The 20,544-nt window shown below is 40.2% G+C and overlaps 2 protein-coding genes across 8 annotated transcripts; one reads left to right on the top strand and one right to left on the bottom strand.

Annotated features, from left to right (window-relative positions):
- drc10 (dynein regulatory complex subunit 10) lies at positions 1-4,189 on the top strand. The gene is made up of 5 exons (XM_086030011.1): positions 1-171; positions 711-1,386; positions 2,148-2,369; positions 2,448-2,519; positions 2,651-4,189. The coding sequence occupies exons 1-5, from the start codon at positions 164-166 to the stop codon at positions 2,948-2,950; spliced, it is 1,278 nt and encodes a 425-aa protein (XP_085886137.1). The 5' UTR covers positions 1-163; the 3' UTR covers positions 2,951-4,189.
- Positions 3,765-20,259, bottom strand: cfap73 (cilia and flagella associated protein 73). 7 transcript variants are annotated; one of them, XM_086030012.1, is made up of 8 exons: positions 20,092-20,259; positions 8,188-8,329; positions 7,843-7,935; positions 6,353-6,565; positions 5,790-6,011; positions 5,557-5,715; positions 5,435-5,467; positions 3,765-4,073 (listed from the first exon to the last, which is right to left on the bottom strand). In XM_086030012.1, the coding sequence occupies exons 1-8, from the start codon at positions 20,223-20,225 to the stop codon at positions 4,014-4,016; spliced, it is 1,056 nt and encodes a 351-aa protein (XP_085886138.1). In that variant the 5' UTR covers positions 20,226-20,259; the 3' UTR covers positions 3,765-4,013. The 7 variants fall into 7 exon arrangements, with proteins under 7 accessions (XP_085886138.1, XP_085886139.1, XP_085886141.1 ...); XM_086030013.1 differs by lacking the exon at positions 3,765-4,073 and having other exon boundaries at positions 5,174-5,467; positions 7,843-7,932; XM_086030015.1 differs by lacking the exon at positions 3,765-4,073 and having other exon boundaries at positions 5,177-5,467; positions 6,353-6,544; positions 7,843-7,932.
- Between the last annotated feature and the right edge of the window lie 285 nt (positions 20,260-20,544).

Raw genomic sequence — 20,544 nt, forward strand, 5'->3', positions numbered from 1 at the left:
CACCAATAATACGTATTTGATGGACCTATTAACATACATGGTTGAGACATAAGAACGTTTTAATTATCGTAGGCTGAAGTAGGCTGAGTAAAACCCCTTTGATTCCATTCGGCCGCCGTTGTTGACCGTATCTTAGCAACAGTAAACATATTTGGCGAGCGCCATGTCGACGTAAGTGCGTTTCTGATTTTCCTCCGGCGGTTATATACCTTTTCCATCTTTTCGCGTGGTAACTGTCGTTGTTATGGATGTTTTGATTTGCCAATGGACATCAATGTTTTGAAATAACACAAAATATGAGTGGGGGGGGGGGGGGGACGCTGATAAACCTATAGGTTAAGTGCCAGAGGTATACCTGTTCAGAATAAAATGTCATTAACTTAAAAGTATGAACAAAAGAAAACAAATCTAGGAGGTTGAATAAATGTAGCAATTTTATCGTTTAAGGTAGCAAAAATGCATTTGAAAAAAAAAACAAAAAAAAACGTTGGAAAAGTGACGTAACCGTAAGAAAGATACACAGCGTAAGAAGGCTGACGTTGGGGCGTTGTCACGAAAAACACAGCCATTACAAATTATTTCAGGAGAAATCAATCAGTAGGAAGACATGATCAATGTTTCATAATGGATATTTACGTTGTAAAGCAGCAGCCAACAATACATAGGTAACCAACCATCTGTCTCACATGTCATTGTTTTCTCACCATCAGCGATAACTTTGACAACATGTCTGAAGCTCAGCTGATAGAGGTGATAGAGGTGATAGAGGCGGACACCACTCAGCGTTTATCCCCTAGTCAGCAGCAAGATGATGATTGGGAGGCTGCGCTTATCCACGAGGTGCCACAGCAGAGGCTCCTCTCACCTGAGGCCCAGACCATCTCAAACATACTGGAGAACTGCATTGGTCAAATTGAGATCGCCGCATCTCTGCCTGCCGTCCGTCAATTAGTCTGCTCGTGTGATGATGTACAAGAGGAGTTCACTAGGATCCTTGAGGTGCATCAGGTGTTAAGAGAAAGGCTGGAAACATCGAGTGACCTCAAGGAAGTAAAAGATGGACCGGCGGGAGAAGAAAGTGCTAGAAGGAAAAGGAAGGCTCAGCTAGAGAGAGACTTCAAGTACTCTGTCAGGGATTTGCTCAGGTTTTTCCGGACCTACCCCGATGCAATTCTGGGCTTGAGACCAGAGGTTGGCGTGGAAGTTGGAGAGACTGAGAGCACACTCATTGTAGGGCTGAAGAAGTTTCACGTTCATATGATAGAGAGGTTGCAGACCAGTCCAGAAGAGGAAATACTGTTAGCCCTTGAGACAGTCTCCCCTGACACAGAACTAATTATCAAACTAGATGAAACCGCTGCAGCTATCATACAAAAAGATGTTGAGGTGAGCAGTTGTACACACCTTCTATGTGGTGGAAGTGAAAACACATTGACTTGACAAGACTTGCCCACTCAAAATCCCCCTTTGGGATTTCCAAAAATCTAGCCTTTTTCAGGTGGAGCTATTCTTCAGTTGATTTTGGATGTATGGGTGTCATTGTCATACTATTCTGCTTCAACCTTCTAGCAGACATCTGAAGGCTACTGGGCCATACATAATTGACTGATATTTGTAAAGGTTTGCAGTTCCCTCTATTTGTGGTAAAGCGGTATTTCCAGATGAAAAACAATCCAGCCCATAGCATGATTCGACCATCCAACGGGCTTCATTGTGTATCCACAGAAGTAGCACCTCTGATGAAGATGGTTTTTTTGGACCCTAATCCACTATAAAAAAATCTGTTTTGTGATTTAGGGAGGGTTGTCAACAAGAGATCAGATAGATTTGGAGCAATTTTGTGTGGGAGGGTGGTTAAATAATCAAGTCAACAGAGCCCCCCCCCCAAAAAAAGATTGAATACTGACATTTTAAAAAACTATTCTTCAACAGAGCATTAGTTTTAGTAAGTACATTCATATTTTGACAAATATATTAGCTGTCACCTTATTTCTATAATACCGGTTTAGAAAAAAAAATCTGTTTTAAAAGGGGTGTGTCCACTGTACAGTCATCCCTCATTAGAAGTAGCAATAAAATAAAAAAAAAACCAGTGACTCAGAACACTAAATGTCTGACCTCTCCCATTTTTTGGATTGGATTTTTAGATTTCCGAGAAGAAAGATGACATCGAAACTTTGGAGCGTCGTCTTAAGGAGAACCAGATAGAAGTAGTCGACTGGCAGCTTCTCGCTGACGAACAGTGCCAGTCCCTCATCAAGACTTCTCAAGTGAAGCAAGCCAGCATCCAGCAGGAAATAGACAGACTCAACATTCGAATCCACACGTCGACACTTAAATTCAGAGAGGGGGAGAAAACACTCCAAGAGGTGCACTTATTTTTTAGGACTGTTTTATGACATCATTTATGTGGCGGATGATGAAATAAACCTTTCCTTCTTTGACAGATAAATGAAAATGTGGAGATGGAAATTGAATACTTGCTCCAAAAGTTTGATGATGAAATACAAGAGCACCAGGTAAGAAAAAAAATCAATAAAAAACTGTCTTGACTCGTATGGCTGCTAGGGAGGAAGCGGATGTGGACGTGCCCAAGACAATCCGCAAATTGATCAAATCCACTTGACTAACTCTTGTCTTCATGTCTCAGACTGATCTGGAGTTATGTCAGATGGATGTTGAGCGGGAGGAAGCTGAACGTCAAAGACTTGAGAAGCCTTATGCTGACCTGGAGACGGAGTACAACCACATCATGGAGAAGCGTCGACTGGCGGACGAGAAAAGAGTGTCTGCGTTGAAGCTTAAGGTCGCTCTTTATTGTCAGTCTTGGTGGAGGGGCTACTGTACGCGCAAGATCTTGGCCAGCAACCCCATCTTGCCTAGTAAGGGGGGCAAAAAGAAAGGCAAGGGCAAGGGCAAGGGCAAAGGTAAAGGCAAGAAGAAGAAATAGTCTATAGATTTAAAGGTCGTTACAGTACGCAATCCATATTAGGGCGGCACAGTATATCGAAAAAATACAGATTTCGATATATTGGCCCATGCGTAATACATATTGCAAAGACATGCAATCAATTTCGTGTGGAATTGTATGCTTTTATCTGAATTAGACCAGTCAGATGCAAACTTAAATGTGCACCGCCATCCAATAGTTGAACATTATCGAGGGTAATACTTACAATTAATTAACCAGGAATACATCGAGCTTGCTTATTTTGTTACAGGAAAAAAATGTAATTCTTTCATTGGATAATAACATGTAATTTCTTTGGGTTCATGTTAAATATTGCAATAATATCAATATCGCTATATTCGACGACCATATTGAGTGTTTTTTTCCCAATATCGCGCAGCCCTAATCTGTATCTGAGCATTTGGAATATTTGTAGGCCTCTTACTAGTGTTTAGAGACTCTTCGGAAGTCAACCCAGACCGATTTTTTTCAAGAATATGTTCCCAGCAGGCCCACTAGTTGAAACATGACATTCTGATTCATTTTGCGTTTGTGGAATATGAGTTAAGCAGCAAAATGCACTCGTTTTTACCCATCTCCGGGGGCGTCCATTTTGTCTTCTGTCGACCGAAAATGACATCACAACTGCCCACAGCATTTTCCATCAAGTTACTTAAACTTCAGCACACAAATGGCGACCATCTCATCTCTTCAGCCGCAAAATTCATTTTCAACCCAATCTGCTGGGGTCAAAATAATTAACCCAACCTTGGGTAAAAGTAACCCAAACTGCTCAAAATCCACAGCTACCCACCAAGTGGGTTCGGAAAACACCGCTACATTTTTAGAGTGTATTTATTCCTGGTAACATTCCGTGATAGATGATTTGGACAAAAGTACAAGATTGGAAGTTCTTGGTTCTCAATTTCCACATCAAACTTATCCAAGCTTGCCTTGATTGATCTTGTGTAGTGGGGAAAAGTCATGTTGGAACATACATGGACCATGGGGCCCACCAGTTGCTGTTTTTTTGTTTGCTCACATGATGGCAGTATGGGACTGCTCAAGGATGACATCCATTGTGAGCCCCCTGCAGAGTCAGGACGAGAACGAGTTCTTGATGCTGAGGAAGCATAAGAGAGAGCTGGAAAATCCTTTCAAATATAATCTATCAAAATGTAACATTTCAAAATGTCTGTCACTGCACTGATCTTTATTTGGGCCCAGCTGTCCCCCCCCCCCCCCCCCCCCCCCGGTGGCTCGAGACTAGAGGGAAGGTTAAGGGTCACGCACAGCAACAGGAGTCATTCAACATGAATGAACGTCATGGGAAAAATAATATATGAATAGTATATTTATATCTGTTTCTGTGTTACCTTTGTATCCATCCTAAGTGATTGTATACTTTCACATGTTTTTACCACTTACTAGTTTTAAAAATCCAGTCATTTAAAGTCTTGGTTCACACGATTATGAGAGTTATATGCAAATTGCTTATGCAAGGAGGTCATAAGAGAGCATAAAATGTTTGCGGAAAACTAATGTGATAAAATTGAGATATGTTTTCAGCATTTTCTTTGGAAAGATGCAAACAATGAAGTAGAAATCAATCTACTCTGACTACCGATAGGTGATCCGTAAAATGAATTGCCCCTTTATCCCAACTAAATTGTTTAGTGTTTTTCAATTCTTCCTCGGTATGTTGTGTTCCAATTTATTTTGCTGCTCATACACCATCTTCTCACTGACGCGATCCCGTCGGAGTTCCGTAATCTGCGCATAACACATTATGCGATTGTGAGACAAGGAGAAGATTATTTTATGAAGTTAAAATCTCGGGGAAGGTCTTTCTAAATCAAGTCAAATGTATTATCTGATTCTTAAGGGGGATAAAAAGGATTTCTATCAAAGACTACTTTGAGACATACATTTCTCTGAATCTGAGAAGTCATACTTGTATTTATCGGTAACTGGAAACACCTATAGAAATAAAGTATATTGATGACCAATTATATGCAATTTGTTATTCATTTTGTAAATTGTGAAGGAGTTGAAGTGTTTTTGATACTAAAAACAAGTATACACTATACACTATATGGCAGTGATTCTCAACCAGTATAGTGTGCCACGGGAAATTATCAAAAAAAAAAAAAATTCTAGTTCAAAGAAAAACTGTTATTGTATTTATGCCAACCAAATTAGCAAAACAATTAGCTACTTTTTGTGAGTCATTTTGCTAAGTAAGTGGTGTGCCGTGAGATTTTTTTTTTTCCAAAGTGAAATATGTCCCTTGGCTCAATAAAGGTTGAGAAACACTGCTGTATGCTACATGATGGACATTTGAAAATCTTTATTCCGTAATTCACATTTGACAGCACTTTAATGTTTTGGTAATGTAAGAGTGGTATAACAGTAATTTAATGTTTAGTCACTGTAACAGAGGTCTTCTTCATTTCTATGGGCGCTACTTTGATGTAGTCTTACAATGTCCTTGTGGTCCTGTATGAACATCTTGATCTACAAAAGAGACAAAAAGATGTGCGTGCGTGCGTGTTCCGCTCATCTTCCACTTTCAGATTGTGTCGAAAATCTGCCAGGGTACAAACCTTGTCCAGCTGTGTGTCGGTATCACTCAGGGGGACGCCTTTCTCTCCACCCACGTCGCCGCCCGTCAACTCGTAGAGGTTGAGCGCTGCCATCTTGATCAGTCCCAGCAGGAGCGTTTCCTTGGCTGCAGTGCCCTGAATGTGCTTCCACTTTGCCTCCTGTACGAAGACGAGAGCAGAAAATGACACATCTCGATTCTGGAATTCCTCTTTGCCGGGATTAGCTTTGATACCCAGCGTTCCACTTCGGGTTGTGCACTGTCCAGTTTGTGGTGCAGCTGCGACAGCTGGTTGCTGCACCGCAGAAGCATCAGGTGATGCTGGCTGTTAAAGGTCAGCAGGGCTTTCCTCTGCAGGTCCGTCTGCTCCTCGGCTAACCTCTGCTTCTCGCAGAGATGCTCCCTGATGCGAAGAAGATTCTCCAGATGACCTGCCAGAGATGCTTCATCTTCAAACTGTTAACGCACAAACACGACACGGGTCGAAATGACATTTACTGATGCTCAAAAGAGTCCCAAAAAATGTTTCAGCGCTCGTGGTATCATGGAACATTTCGGCCACATTCTCTAATATGATTTAAAAAAAAAAAAAAAACAATGCAAAAAAAAACAAAAACGCTTATATTGTATTGAATTGTGCCAAAGCGTTTATCAGTTGACTTTGTTAGTGCAAGAAGCGGGGTACACAACTTTCACCGGTGAAGCAAGCTCCACACAGAAGGCCGGAGCTGAGATTTAAATAATACAATTTTATTTATATAGCGCATTGTGCATTAATGTAACGGCGTTAACCTTACCCGAGTGAGTTTTAACACCTGTTGCATGACATCCCGATACGCTGCATCTCTTTGCACGTGATGAAGGAGCTCGCGTTTTCTGTGCTGCAGTTGAGCGTACTCTTCCTGCAGCGTCTTCACCTCGACCTCTTTCGTGTTCGCCTCCTTCCTCTCGTTCTCTGCCTTTTCCACGTTCTGATCAGCATCTTGTTCCTTCACATGGGGATATGCTGTCTTTAGGGCACAATTGACCGCATATCATTCACGGTGTAGAATAATGCATGGGGACTCTCCTGTACTGCATTGTGTGTATTGTCAACTGGAAAATGTTCCCATGTTTGCTGTTTTTTTAAATGCGTGTCTTAAAAAATGAAATGTTTTCTAATGCAAGGGCACTGAAGACAATTTCTAAATATACCGTCCTCGATGTATCTTACATCAAGGCAGAATGTCTTACTGGTTAATTCATAAAGAATCAATAAAGACGGTTTTATCTTGACACAAATACTGACAGATTAAGTGTAATGTTGCCTTAAATTTCATGTAGGAAAGGCTAAACGTATATCTTTAGTTTAAGTATTGATTTTTTTTGTGTGTGTGTTTTTGTCCAGAGCTGTTTCGTTGCCATTGTCAGTTTTAATTTTTCTAGTTGTCTTCGTTAATATGAAAATAATGTTCACTGCATCACAGTCAAAAGCTGTCTTAATGTTAAAAGAGGAAGTCAACCCAAACATATTTTTTTTTCCCAGAATATGCTCTATGCAGGCACACTAGTCTAAACACGGCATTCTGATTAATATTGCGTTTGTGGAATATGAGAAATCCACCTGTTTTTAGCTAGCTCAGGGGGCGGCCATTTTGTCACTTCTGTTGACTGAAGCTCAGCTCAGCTTCAGAAAAAAAGGTGAGCCGTGATTGGTCATTATCTGAGCCCTGAGCAACTGTGATGTCATCTTCAGTCGACAGAAGTGAGAAAATGGCCGCCCCCCCGAACTAGCTAAAAATGTGTGGATCTCTCATATTCCACGAACGCAATATTGATCTGAATGTCGTGTTTAGACTATTGGGCCTGCCTGCGTTGAACATATTCTGAAAAAAAATATCTTTGTATTTGGGGATATATGGGAATTTGAATTTTAGATGTTCATATGTCCAGGGGCGTTGCAAGGAATTTGAGGACCTTGTACAAAAATCATTTTTTCCCACCACTTCAGTACTCTAGACTGAGAATACTGTAGAATTTTCTAGGGCCCCTGTCAGTCGTGTGCCCTTAGAATAGTCCTCACTTTCTTCCCATCCATTTTTTTTCATTTTTCTTATTTTTACGCGAATGGTATTTCGGCGTTACAGACATTTTTTTTTAAACATCCAAAATTGGACATACATGTTTTTCACAGGACAGCGACGATATTCTTCATGATTTGAGCTCACAGCCAGATGTGAACATAACATTTGTGTAAGATAATAATTTGGAGCATAACACTGAGGTTTTGTGTAAAGCTCTACTGTACCTTTGTTGAAATATCAAAGTTTGATATGAATTCCTTGGCTTTCTTCGCCTCCTTCCGCAGCTCATCCTCACACTGTCGCAAACTCTCCAACTTCTTTGAGAAAACAACATCAGGCACACGGTTACTTTGGGAACTGTAAGTGACTGTGAATATTGTTCATATTGCCATAGTAATTACAACATTTTAGGCTTTTTAAAGAGAATTATGTATTTTTCTGTTGCTATCAGTAGGTCGTTTTAATGGCATAAACGCCTGAATAAGTAGCTTCAACGTCTACCAGAGCCTTTTTCAGTATCTGTATCAGTACTTGTACTTTTGCCACCAGTGCTGTTTTCCACCGCGCACCTGTAAGCGCTGCTCCAGTATGGCCATGAGATGTTCTTGCTCCCGGCGATCCTTCATGAACTCAATGAGAGTGTCATTCCTGTCACGGTGCCTCCTCGCTGTCACCACGCAGCGTTCAGCCTCAGCCATGCTGAGCTTCACACTTGAACACGGAATAAGGAGGAGGTTGTTAATGAGCATTGATAGTTCACACACGGACTCTGTCCGAGTTTCACACAGCTTCGTGCAAATTTACTGTGAAATAATCCTGCGGGAGGCTCTGAGATGTATCATTAAAGATGTCGAATACTCACGCAGTGCTCAATTTTAAAGTTGACTGCGATACTTTGGTTTGCCTTGGTGTCACTTTTCGAAGTCTTTGTCGAGCGTTGAGTTGCCACTAAGGTACTTCCGGCCGGTTGTTGCTATGGTAACCGGTCGCCTGGTTATTCATATAAACAAGAGTGCCGCACCAAGCGGCTAATCTAATAATCTTTAATTACGACATTTTTAAGATTTGAAAAACGTACCTTTTAAAAGCTCCTTCATTAGATCATATTGCTTCGTTACATTTAATTTTCATACACCAGGGTAAGTGTGAAAACATACGAACGAAAACATTCGATATCCATGCACCACTAACGTTAAAGAAAATAGGGTAGGCCTAAGTGTTCATCAAAAAAACGAGGCAGACACTTTATTCCAAAAAAGTATTACATGTCTGTAACATTATGCAATTTTTTCCCCATACTAAATGTAAAAAAAATATATATATATATATATATGTTAATCATTTTTCATTTGCAGTAAAGTATTGCACACATGTTAAATAAAAAACGTAATATAACATTCACAAAAAAATTTAAAATATATTGTGCTTAAAATTCAAATACAACTTGAACTGTACTTAACAAATATGTTGTGCTGTGTTTAAAAAGTTTCACCTCATGCACAGTTTGAACATTTAATACAGTGATTCATCATGTACTGCTAGAAGAGCCCATGTACCCCTGTATAGCATAATTAGAGAATTAGAGAGATTGGACCACATGCGTTCAGACTTCAGCGACACCTTCATCATTTGTAAAAATACCCCACAATGTAAATGCCATTTTAGAATGGAATAAAGTTAGAAGTTGCATATGAGACTTGAATGATGATGGCCTTCATTGATGGCCTGACTGACAGATGTGAAATGTGTGACTTTTTTACTTAAAGCAAAAGTCACACTTAAAATCACACCCTTGTCCGAAGCACACCACAAGACCCTCGCATCAGACTGACACAATGACATTTAGCATTCTGACTGTGTCACACATTGTGGTAGTTTCAAACTACTTGCGATAACATGATTATGGACTACTTTAAATATAAACTGGGCCATTTATTAGGTACAATCCAACGAGATTCATGACACAAGGTGTATCATTTACGATGCCTTTAAAATAGAACAATGCACAAATTTGAATCAAACAATGCTGCCATACAAACAAAACTGTCTTATATTCATCACCAAATAAGCCTAACCTCGTGCACGTCATTCATGCCTAAAATATATTTCAAGACTTGTTGTTATCACCTCCCAGAGAGCGTACGGTGCGCCTAAGTTACAAGGTTGTAACACACAAGACAAGGTGACAGCGGCAGGTGGCATTAGCACACATAATGGAAATGTTATGTGCTGTTCTTTTTGTATAATAATTACCAGGCGAGAAGCGGATGGTGATGCTGACAGAAGCGACATTCAACAACCGGGAAAATGCATCTGCTGATTTAAAAGGATTTAATATGCGCGCACACACACATACACACACACACACTGAATGCGCTTAGGAATAAGAAACGCTTGACCAAAGGGCAATGAAGAGGAAAAACAAAAACACACTGAGATGCCTCTGTATCTATATTTAATGAATGGATAGCTTACTACTTCACATACATACATGCACATTCATAGAGTGTACTTTATTAATACTAATAGAATGGAATGCTATTATGATAAAAGCATGTTGTGTGAAGTGATGGGCCGAGTGAGTCTGAGAAGGTGGAGACATCACACTCATGTTAACATCAGGAGAGCTTTTTAACTCATTCACTGCCAGACATTTCCTGACCCGCTTTTACCTTGATGTTTGGAAAAAAAAAAAAGTGAAAAAAAAAAAAACGTATAAATTCCTGGGATTGAATGGCTGGAGTGTGAAAAGACAAGTAAATACATCAATGGCAGTGAATGAATTAGCTGCTGGAAAGGAAGAGGGGGAAATGATAAGTCAGATTTTATAGCAAGCTGATGCAAACTTCATTGAACTGCAACATTCACCCCTTTTTTTTTTTTCCTCACTAGTGAAGGTATTTTTTTCTCATTTTTTTTTTTCAGCTAAAGTGCCTTTTAATCAGTCACATATGTAGAGTATATTGATGGAAATAACTTTGTCAAGATTCTTGAATAGATCCAAAGTAAAGTTTGTCTGCCGAGCAGTGCTCTTTCTTTGCTCTTTCTCCCTCGTCACTAACCTTCTATCTAAAGACTATTTGTCCTCGTTCAAAATGTATTATTTATTGGCAAAGATTATAGGGAGAGTGGGAGTACGTGCCAGAAATCCATTGAAAAACTTGACCGGCCTTTGACATCGTACCAATGGCAACAGTTAATACTGAACACTGTTACTGGTTAGAAACCATGGCGACAGCCAATTTAATTTTATCTACAAAGCCGACCAAACCCCTTATACATTAAAGCGACCCAACAGCACTCCATTGAAACAAATACTTTGGCGACAGAAGCAAAGAAAAGCCCATTTCCCTCGCAGACAACGATCCAACACAGCTGTATTAAATGAATTTGTCCTAATAATAGAGAATTTGACGGAGGATTCGAACCTGACAGTGTAAAATCTGGCGCCGATCTGCAACCATCAACTGGGAATCGCTCCGTATCGTTAGGACAAGCAGGAACACAAATACAGTACGTGGCTTGATGGATTTCATCACTCTAAAAACAGTTGGGTTAAAAATAAACCAGGTTGGGTCAAAAAAAATGGACCAACCCAACTGTCTGGGATGTTTTTGACCCCCCCCCAAAAAAGGGTCACAATAAAAACCAAGAAAGTGGGTCAAATGGACCCAATTAGTGGATTGGTCCATTTTTTTTACCGAAATTGGATCATGTGTTCTCAGAATGAAGGTAAGGACACCGGAGGTGTCGTGGTACACACGGCTGACTGTTTCGTGCAGCTAGCGTGGGATCAATTTCTGTTCAGAGACTGAAAGTGGAAACGTGAGGCTTATTTTGTGTCTATCCAAACGTGCCTCGTGATTGACTGGCAAACAGTTCAAGGAGTAGTCCACCTTTTGTGTACAGTCACCTGCAATAGGCTCCAGTTCACCTGTGACCCGGAATGGGTAAGTGCTAGAAAAATGGACGACAGGATGTGATGGCGTCATTCCAACAGTGGCCCTGGAGGCTCTGTCTACATTGGCCAATGGATGTGACATCGTTTACATGCAGTCATTATTCAGAATGTTTTAGAAACCGGAATTTTGACCTTTAACCAAATATTGACCGCATGTTAACGTAGTCTATGTCACCCAAAAAAGTATCGATTTAGTGCATGTGATCATTTGGTTTACATTAAAAGAGTCTCACGTCACACAACCAAACAAAAATTAGATACAGTATACCAAAAATAATGATCTCATCTCAAATGACACAAAAAATGTACTTATTCCATGCACAATCTGGGCCTTTTCGGTTGGACCCAAAACTGACATAATGTACTTGCAGGAATTCAAGAAAGACACCCACAGAAATCTGAAATTTTGAATTACGTGAAACTGGATTCTTTCTGGCTGCTTGAAAGGGGAACTGGGAGAGAGCCTGCATGGGCAAAACTGTGGTGAGACAAGTTTCATTGGCCACATCCATCCATCCATTATCTACACCGCTTATCCTCACAAGGGTCGCGCGGGACGTGCCGAAGCCTATCCCAGCTGTCTTCGGGCAGTAGGCGGGGAACACCCCGAATTGGTTGCCAGCCAATCGCAGGGCACACAGAGACAAACATCCGCACTCACAATCACACCTAGGGGCAATTTGGAGTGTCCGATCAACTTACCATGCATGTTTTTGGAATGTGGGAGGAAACCGGAGTACCCGCAGAAAACCCACGCAGGTACAGGGAGAACAGGCAAACTCCACACACACGGAGGCCAGAGCCGGGGATCGAACCCACGACCTCTGCACTGTGAGGCGGACGTGCTAATCAGACGACCAGCGTGCTGCCCTCTAAACCACCACTCTGTATTAAATACACGATACATAACGGTCAGAAAGAAAAACAGCACCTAATGGCGGGCCAGTGTATTTCCTGAGACCTCAGGTCGGCCATTCTCCCATCCAATTACTTCAGTGCTTGGACTCATTAAATTCGGAGCTTACCCTATCCGAATTTGCCTGAGAGGCGGGGTACACTCTCGACACAGTCGCAGGGCACATATGGACAAACAACCACCTACTCTCACATTCACACTGACGGAAAATGTATGTCTTCAATTAACCTAACATCCATGCTTTTAGAATGTGGGTGGGAGCTGGAGTAACCCCCCAAAAAACTACAAGGAGAAGATTAATGATTCAAACTTCAGAACTTAAATTGCCAGAACTCCGTTTTTTGCTTGGCCTTTGGGTGTTTTCCAACATATTACGTGTAGTAGTGGAGAGTCCGTGCATACCTCTCAAAATTGCGGAACTTTTACTCCGCTAATTACTATTCTAATTGATGATTCCCACTTTGATGATGAATTAAAAAAAAAAAGCTTGATTGCCATTCTCAAAACTTAATCATTCACTGGTCAACACATTTTTACTTTACTTTTATTTTTTAGTCAACTTTTATAGATTTTTTTTTTTTTTGGGCACAGATTCTGAATCTGCCCTCATTTTCTCTCTAGCGCATCAGGTTTCCATAATCATAATACATCCATTATCTGAACTGCTTATCCTCACGAGGGTCTACGGGCGGTTAGGCGGGGTACACCCTGAATTGGTTGCCAGCCAATCACACGGCAATAATAATACAAAAAAAAATATGATATGTAATTTTATAATATATTTAGTAATATATATGAATTAAGGGTTAGGTTGAGCAACAGATGGATTTTTTTTTAACCTATGGTACAATCCGTATTGCGCAAGCTTTTATAGGTCAAGCTTAAAAAACGAAAATACTATCTCGGAAAAGCTGACGTGCTGGATAATCAGCGTACGCACACACGTGCGCGCGCGCGCACACATAAAGGGAATAAACATTTATGCACCCATAATTCACAGTGTGTTGCAAAGCGATATTGAGAGGAAGTCTGTGTTAATGCAAATGCATTGTCAGACAGAGAGGCCAGCGCCACTATGACACCATCTTTTAATCATGAGCCACAATGGCAAAGATGCGCAGAGTGGGACCCAAACAGTGTTGCTGGCGCTGGCAAACAAAGGAGGCTGACAGCAGGCTGAGTGAGTGCTGTGAAATCAGGCCGCATGTGCACTCAAGGCAGTGGAATGTAAGAATAGTACGGATAATTTGTTTGTGTATTGATGTTTGTGTTTGGTGTTTGTCTCACAGCAGTGCTCTTGTCTGGCCTGTTTGAAAACATGCCTGAACATAACAGGAACAAGGCGCCAGCGGTGCGCTTCGTGCTGACAGGAAGCCTGCCAGAAAAGAGGACAAAAAGGCCATGCTTCATATACAGTAGTATTTAAATATCTTTTTTTTTTGTAAAAAAACATGTGTATTCTAAATATATTTTGCACATTACAAAATTGTGTATTTTGTGTTGTGGTTTGCGCACGAGTAAATATTTGATAAGGAAATGGTAGCCTGGGTATGCAGCAGTGATGTTTTTATTCAAGACAAAAAGTGGTGCACCAACCCTATTGGTAGGACACATGCCGGTAAATGACGGTATTCAAACAGTCTTTTGCATTTTAAAATGAAATATTTTCTTTAATACAAAGAGTTTGTATTGAACTTCACAACTGGATTGAAATTTTGATTAACAAAGGTGCAAGCAAAGTTGATCAAGGGATGTTTTCCACATGTTCGCCTAGTCACCTGTTGCTAGGCAGGATACATATTACTCAGTCAAAACTACCCCACTGGTCAATTAGTTTTTTGGGGGGGTGTTTCATAGCAAACTTGTGGATGGCAGTGGCATGCCACAGACTGCGGCACCCCTACAAGGACATGAAGGGAAAAAAAAAATCCTCATGTCCCTTCAGGGGCTCCATATTGGACAAATAAAATATAATATCTAATATATATATATAATACATATTAAAGGGCAATAGAAACTGACATTATCAAATGAATTATATATTGGCTTTAGGCAAAAGAGACATCTCTCCTAGTATGGCTGCGTCTGCTTTGCTGTGTTATGCAATAAAAATATACAGTCGACCGTAAATTGAACGTCTCTGTGAGGGATAATGAATGTACAGTATGTATGCAGTGACAGTAGCTCAGTCTTCAAATCCTGGTGTGGACAATTGAGAGAGTTGCTAGTCAGCTCGCCGGCTACTGTCAAGGTTCCCTTGAGCAAGGCACTGTCCTCGCTTCAACTGCTGCAGTACTCTCTCACTACAAATCTCTCCTTGCATGCTTCCAAACACAATGTATAGCAAATCCTTGTTTATTCATTTCAATATATTTTAAATCTGTATATATATAGTACCACAATATATGCATGTGAGGTGTTAAGATATTATTTTTGTCCCTTGGGGTTACCATCCTCACGTTTTACATTGTAGAATCTGTGGCGCTGAATGTATGAGTGTGAAACCCTAGTTTGAAACCCTATCCCTATTTTGAAACCCTAGTTGGAAACCCTAACCCTAGTTGGAAACCCTATCCCTATTTTGAAACCCTAGTTGGAAACCCTAACCCTAGTTGGAAACCCTAACCCTAGTTTGAAACGCTACTTTGAAACCCTAACCCTAGTTTGAAACTCTATTTTGAAACCCTAACCCTGTGGAGGGAGTACAATCTGAAATTAGCTAACAGTATGTATATTACTATAGACGTGCAGTTGTGTGTCTTAGTCAGTTGTACTTTGCAAAAGACACAAAAGACACTTTAGCCTTTTATATATTAAATCTGAAATAATCACAGACGTTGGACAATCTCTGTCTTTTACGATCTCTTTCCTCCTGGCTTGCATTGATTGCGACGTGTAAGCAGCAGGGTTATTATAGTGTGGGATTTTTCAATTCAGTTAGTTTTTTTTTTTTCTTTAATTCAGTTAATATGTAGAGAAAGTTTGTTAGTATTTATTTGTTTTTCTTAAATGTTTAATTTTAGTATAGTTTGTTTAGTTTTAGTATTAGTTTTACTTTTTTAATATTTGGAGTAATTGTCAAACGCAAGATGTTAAAAAAAGGTCACTGAGTACTGTGCAATAAAGTAAACTACAATTAAGTAGAAATTCCCAAATGACTATTCAACCTTCCTTCTTCTGTCATATTTTTCTTCTTCAAAACAAGGCCCGAAAGCGCATGTATGATATTAATGTACCAAAAAGAAAACGAGGGACATTTTTGCTGTAATTATAGTTTTGATTTGTTTTATCAACGTAAAATGCACTAGTTTCACTTATTGTGTTTTTTGAAAAAGCATTTTCGTTTTTCATTTTATTTTGTTAACGCTAATGTTTTTTTCAATTTCAGGTGTATTTTTTTTTCATTCGTTTTTGTGAACTACAATAAGCTTAGTCTGCAGTCACAGTCCATGTGGAAAGGGCTTCACCCGTGACCCTCATGGTAACGAAAGCCGGACTTTCTCGGCTGTAGATGGGGCAGGGTGAAAAGTCGCTCGCTCAAAACTCGGATACACACCAACAAGAAAAGGACTAGAGTTGTAAAATAAACGATAATCCTTGATCCTTGGTCAAAATACCAAAGTATGTCCGACCTGTTTGTAAAACGAGCTTTTAAATTGTGGGGGAAAAAAAATTGCATAATACGTCTCCTTTTGGAACTATATTTATTTTGGTATAACGGTGAATAGAAATAGAAAAAAAAAAAAAAAAAGAACTCTTTTGTGGCGGGTTTTTAATTAGAAACAGTGCTCCTGACCTGAGTATTTCGAAATGTTGGCTCTGACCTCCGCCGTTCTGCTTGTTCTGTATTGTAAGCAGCACAGTGACGTCCTGCTGCTATGATATCATTATGTGCTGTCTGGACATGCGGGCCATGGTGGCTGTCTCTCTCTTGACTCACTAGGCTTGTCTTTGTCTTGCCGGTTGTCTTTCTTTGTCTCCGAGCGCGCGCGCGTGTGTGTGTGTGTGTGTGTGCGTACGGCGGATTAGCGTGCCTCTCCAGTCCTCTGGCCGTAATCAGATGGGACATTGGCTCCATGACGGCCCACAACCCCCACTGCAGCCCAGTGAGGGAGCACCGCCACCGTTACGTGTGTTTGACTGGCACTCACAGACCTTCGCAGTATGTTCGGAGCTCAAGCAATTATATACCTGCGACACATCAAGCGTGTGCTCTCAGCACATTACGATAAATTTGCGATGCCAATCTGGCTGAGTGGAACTCCGCAAAAGTGAGAGTCCAGCGATGGAGACAACGATAAAGCAGCTCAATAAGGCAGATAAACTTCCATTAGGTTAGTCTGAGCCCTCTGACCCTCAACTGGCCTGTCTGCTGTGAGTTTGACCCTCAACCTCTGACCCTTTGTCTTTCAGATGCAACACACACACACGCATACACACGCGCCTCTTGCGCTCTTTTCCTTGACAGCCCTCATGCTCATATTAAGATCTACATGGCTGATTTCAAGGCAATTTCAGCCATAAACTCTCATTTGGGAGGGGAATTAGTTTGCCTCGGAGTCTTGTTACTGTGCTGTGCTTAACAACATTAGTCGGTTCTTGGGGCTTTTACATTGGGCAGGGATGGATTGTATCGTTCTAATCAACCAGCATTCTATTCCATTGGATCAGCTTTTATTGTTCAACATCGTCATAGTTCCATTGTGCTGTTGCAGATGATTTAAAAGCACTGTATATTCGAACATTTTGTAAAAAAAAAAAATAAAAAAAATAAATAAAAAAGTTGCAGGTTGTTTTGGCAGCGAGGCATCTTAAACCGTCACATTTACAATCAGAGGCAGGCTTAAATGTCGTTTTGATGTCGACTGGGCCAGACTGAAAGATTATCATCACCACAATTGTATTTCCAGTGTAATCACAGATTTAGTCGGGTTTTGCCAGCCTGCACTTCACACAGACAGAAGAGCACCATCAGCAGAGAAAGATGAACCATAATGAACTTTTAGCAATTACACTCTCCATCTCGGTCCATTTATTCTACACAAAATGGCTTCATTAATGACAGCCATCGCACAAATGTCCCTAAGTGTCCTACAAAGGCATCTCTATATATTCAAACCAACAATTTCGTCCATAATGAAATAAAGCTAAGTTGTGGGTGTATTTTAAATAAGGCTTCGTGTGCATATATGGGCAGTATGCATACTGAACCATAAACTTTTGGTGCATTTTTTCATATGAGAACACTACCTTAATATTCATCGTGGCTGCTATTAAAAATAAAATCTCTATATTTTAAAATGTCAGTTGTTATTGTGCTCTTCCACAATTTTCTCTAATATTTAATGATGGACCATTCATTCCATCTAGGAAAAACATAAACAATAATTGATTGTAATTTGAACATTTGATTGAGCTATAATAGATCGAAATAAGATATAAAGAAAGGTGCTATATTTTATTACTACAATTATTATTAATATTATTACTACTGTTATGATGATATTGATAATCAAGATGATTGTGTATAATTCGTATTGCTTAATATGTATGGATGAAGCCACAGCTACCTCAAATTAACAGTCTTGTAAATTAGCGATACATTTGTATGCTTCTGTAATCATCAATACATCAGTGTGTGGAAGCACTTAAAGAAAAAATATCAATTTGAATGTTTGAATGTAATTATTATCATTGTTACCCATTAACATTTACAAATTTACACCAGAATAAGAAAAATAAAATGCACATCATTATTTCATGATGAGGATTGCGGGAAAATATAATGATGTACTTGGGTTCAGAGGGGAACTGAAAATGTTGTTTTAGTAGAATATTTGGAATCTCATGCTTGATTAATTTCTGATCTGTGAGACAGCTCAAATTCGAATGCGAATTCAGGTTTAAATTCCTTCTCCCTGTTCAAAATGATAAGACATCAAGAGCTCCGTGAAAATGAAAGAGTCTGCTTTAAAGCACTTAAAAATGCTGGATGGTCTCTAATAAATTTGATAAGCACTGTACATGCTCGCATACAAGTGATTAATCCGACCCCCCCCCCCCAGCCCCATTTTGATTAGTCTAGCATTATATTACAAAGGTAAGCCACTTGTTGAACACTGCAATTGAGAAAATGATGTCTCAACACCCAGAGAAGTTGCCGTATAGTTCGATTTATGATACAGTATGTCGAGTGCTGTCTCTAAATCAGGGGTGCTCACACTTTTTCAGCCTGAGAGCTATTATGACATGACCGAGTCAAAATGATCTACCACCTACTAAAAATGCAAAACACATTATTTATAAATATATTGAGGAATATTTTTTATATGTACCGTATATGCTGGTGTACCTTGCATGACTGTATCAACCTATAAAGCACAACACAACAACAAAAATATTTTGTAATTACCTTACTTTGATGACTTGCACTGAATTCAATCAGCCAGGGACGCGTAGTCCGGACAGTAGCTGCTGATAGGCAGCCTGTAAAACAAGTCAACTTTTTTGCACACTATGCTAATGCTATCAATATTGCTGTCCTGGTAAAGTTCAAGACCGGAAAAAAAAGATTTTAAAAAAAGCCACCGAGTGAACAGGACGCTGTGTGGCTGTGTGTGACGTAGTATACCCGATGCTGATTGGCTGCAAATGGCAAAAAAGGTGACTTGTTTTATACGCACCGAATGGAGCGAATGGGCGGAATTTCGGTGCTTCGCTCCGCGGCGCAACGCTCCAAACGCATCACTCGCGCCACGCAACCGCGCCCGCCCGCGCAAACTACGTTGACTCAAATTCAAACGCGCCGCCAGAAACGCTACTAACGCAGTTGGTGTGAACGTACTAATACAGTAGTGAGGACGGATGATAGGCTGGCGATCTACCCACAATGCCTTTGCGATCGACCGGTTGATCGCAATCGATCTAATGGGCACCCCTGCTCTAAATGAATACAAAGAACACGAAAATCACAAAAGAATAGTTATGAAATCATATCACAATAAGAAGAGATGCACTACTAAGATGAAAGCTATAGGGGTTTGTGCATTAGTGTAACATATATTATGTAATAGAAAAGTATAGAATTTAATTTGAAATGTGATTTTCTCAAAGTACATTTTCATTTCATTTAGGAATGGAGAATATGCAAAAAGCGAGTGGAGGACAGCGCGTGTGTGTGTGCATGCGTGCGTGCGTGTGCATGTGTGTGTGAGGGAGAGAGAGATAACGATAAGCACCACTTAAGTTCTTTGATCGCAAAAGCCCATCAATCTACCGTTGAAACAGTGTGTACGTGTATGAGAAAGTTCTTCACTGATTGATTATACGTGAACACACACACACAATACATATTTCTGTACTTGTGTCGACCTTAACTTGACAAAAAGTGTTACTCATTATACCAAATTATATATAATACCGGCCCAACGTTTTCAAAAACTGAACCGAAATCCAATATGCCATTTAAAAACCAGGTCGCGATCACGAAAGGTACAGAATATTTTCACGTCCGGAGTATGTTTTGCCTCTGAATATCTGAATCTCAATTTAGCACCCCACAAACATGTACATGTACAAGTCTATTTTCCACCTTACTTGCAGCCACACAGGGTTATAGCAGACCTCTGATCCAATCCATTTTTAAAGAGCTGGAGGCCCCTCAGAGAAGTCATATTTTCTCCGCCTCCTTTACCCCGCGGGCGGCCCCATTCCTCGACCCGGTCTGGCATCGAAGGGTTAAAGGAGAAACAGAACCTCTGAAGAGCTGCCTGCTTAACCTCTGACCTCAACGTGTTAGGAGAAAAAAAAAGAATCAAAGGACGACATATGTAACAAGCCAATAAATATAAATAGACTTGCTTTACAAAAAGGCATCATGTATTTTTCCATCAAGTGGGCTAAAAAAAATAAAAATAACATAAGTAAATTAGCGTTCACCTTGAGTGAACATATGTACAGGTTTTGACGGCCCAAGGAAAGCCAGCACCCCTCCCCAAATGTCTTCATCCCACTCCCCGGCAGACTCCTCCCCTCTGTGGGTAGCAGGTT

This window comes from Filicampus tigris, chromosome 5 (genome assembly GCF_054856515.1).
Source record: "Filicampus tigris isolate MCC_2025a chromosome 5, RoL_Ftig_1.0, whole genome shotgun sequence".
Taxonomy (NCBI): Eukaryota; Metazoa; Chordata; class Actinopteri; order Syngnathiformes; family Syngnathidae; genus Filicampus; species Filicampus tigris.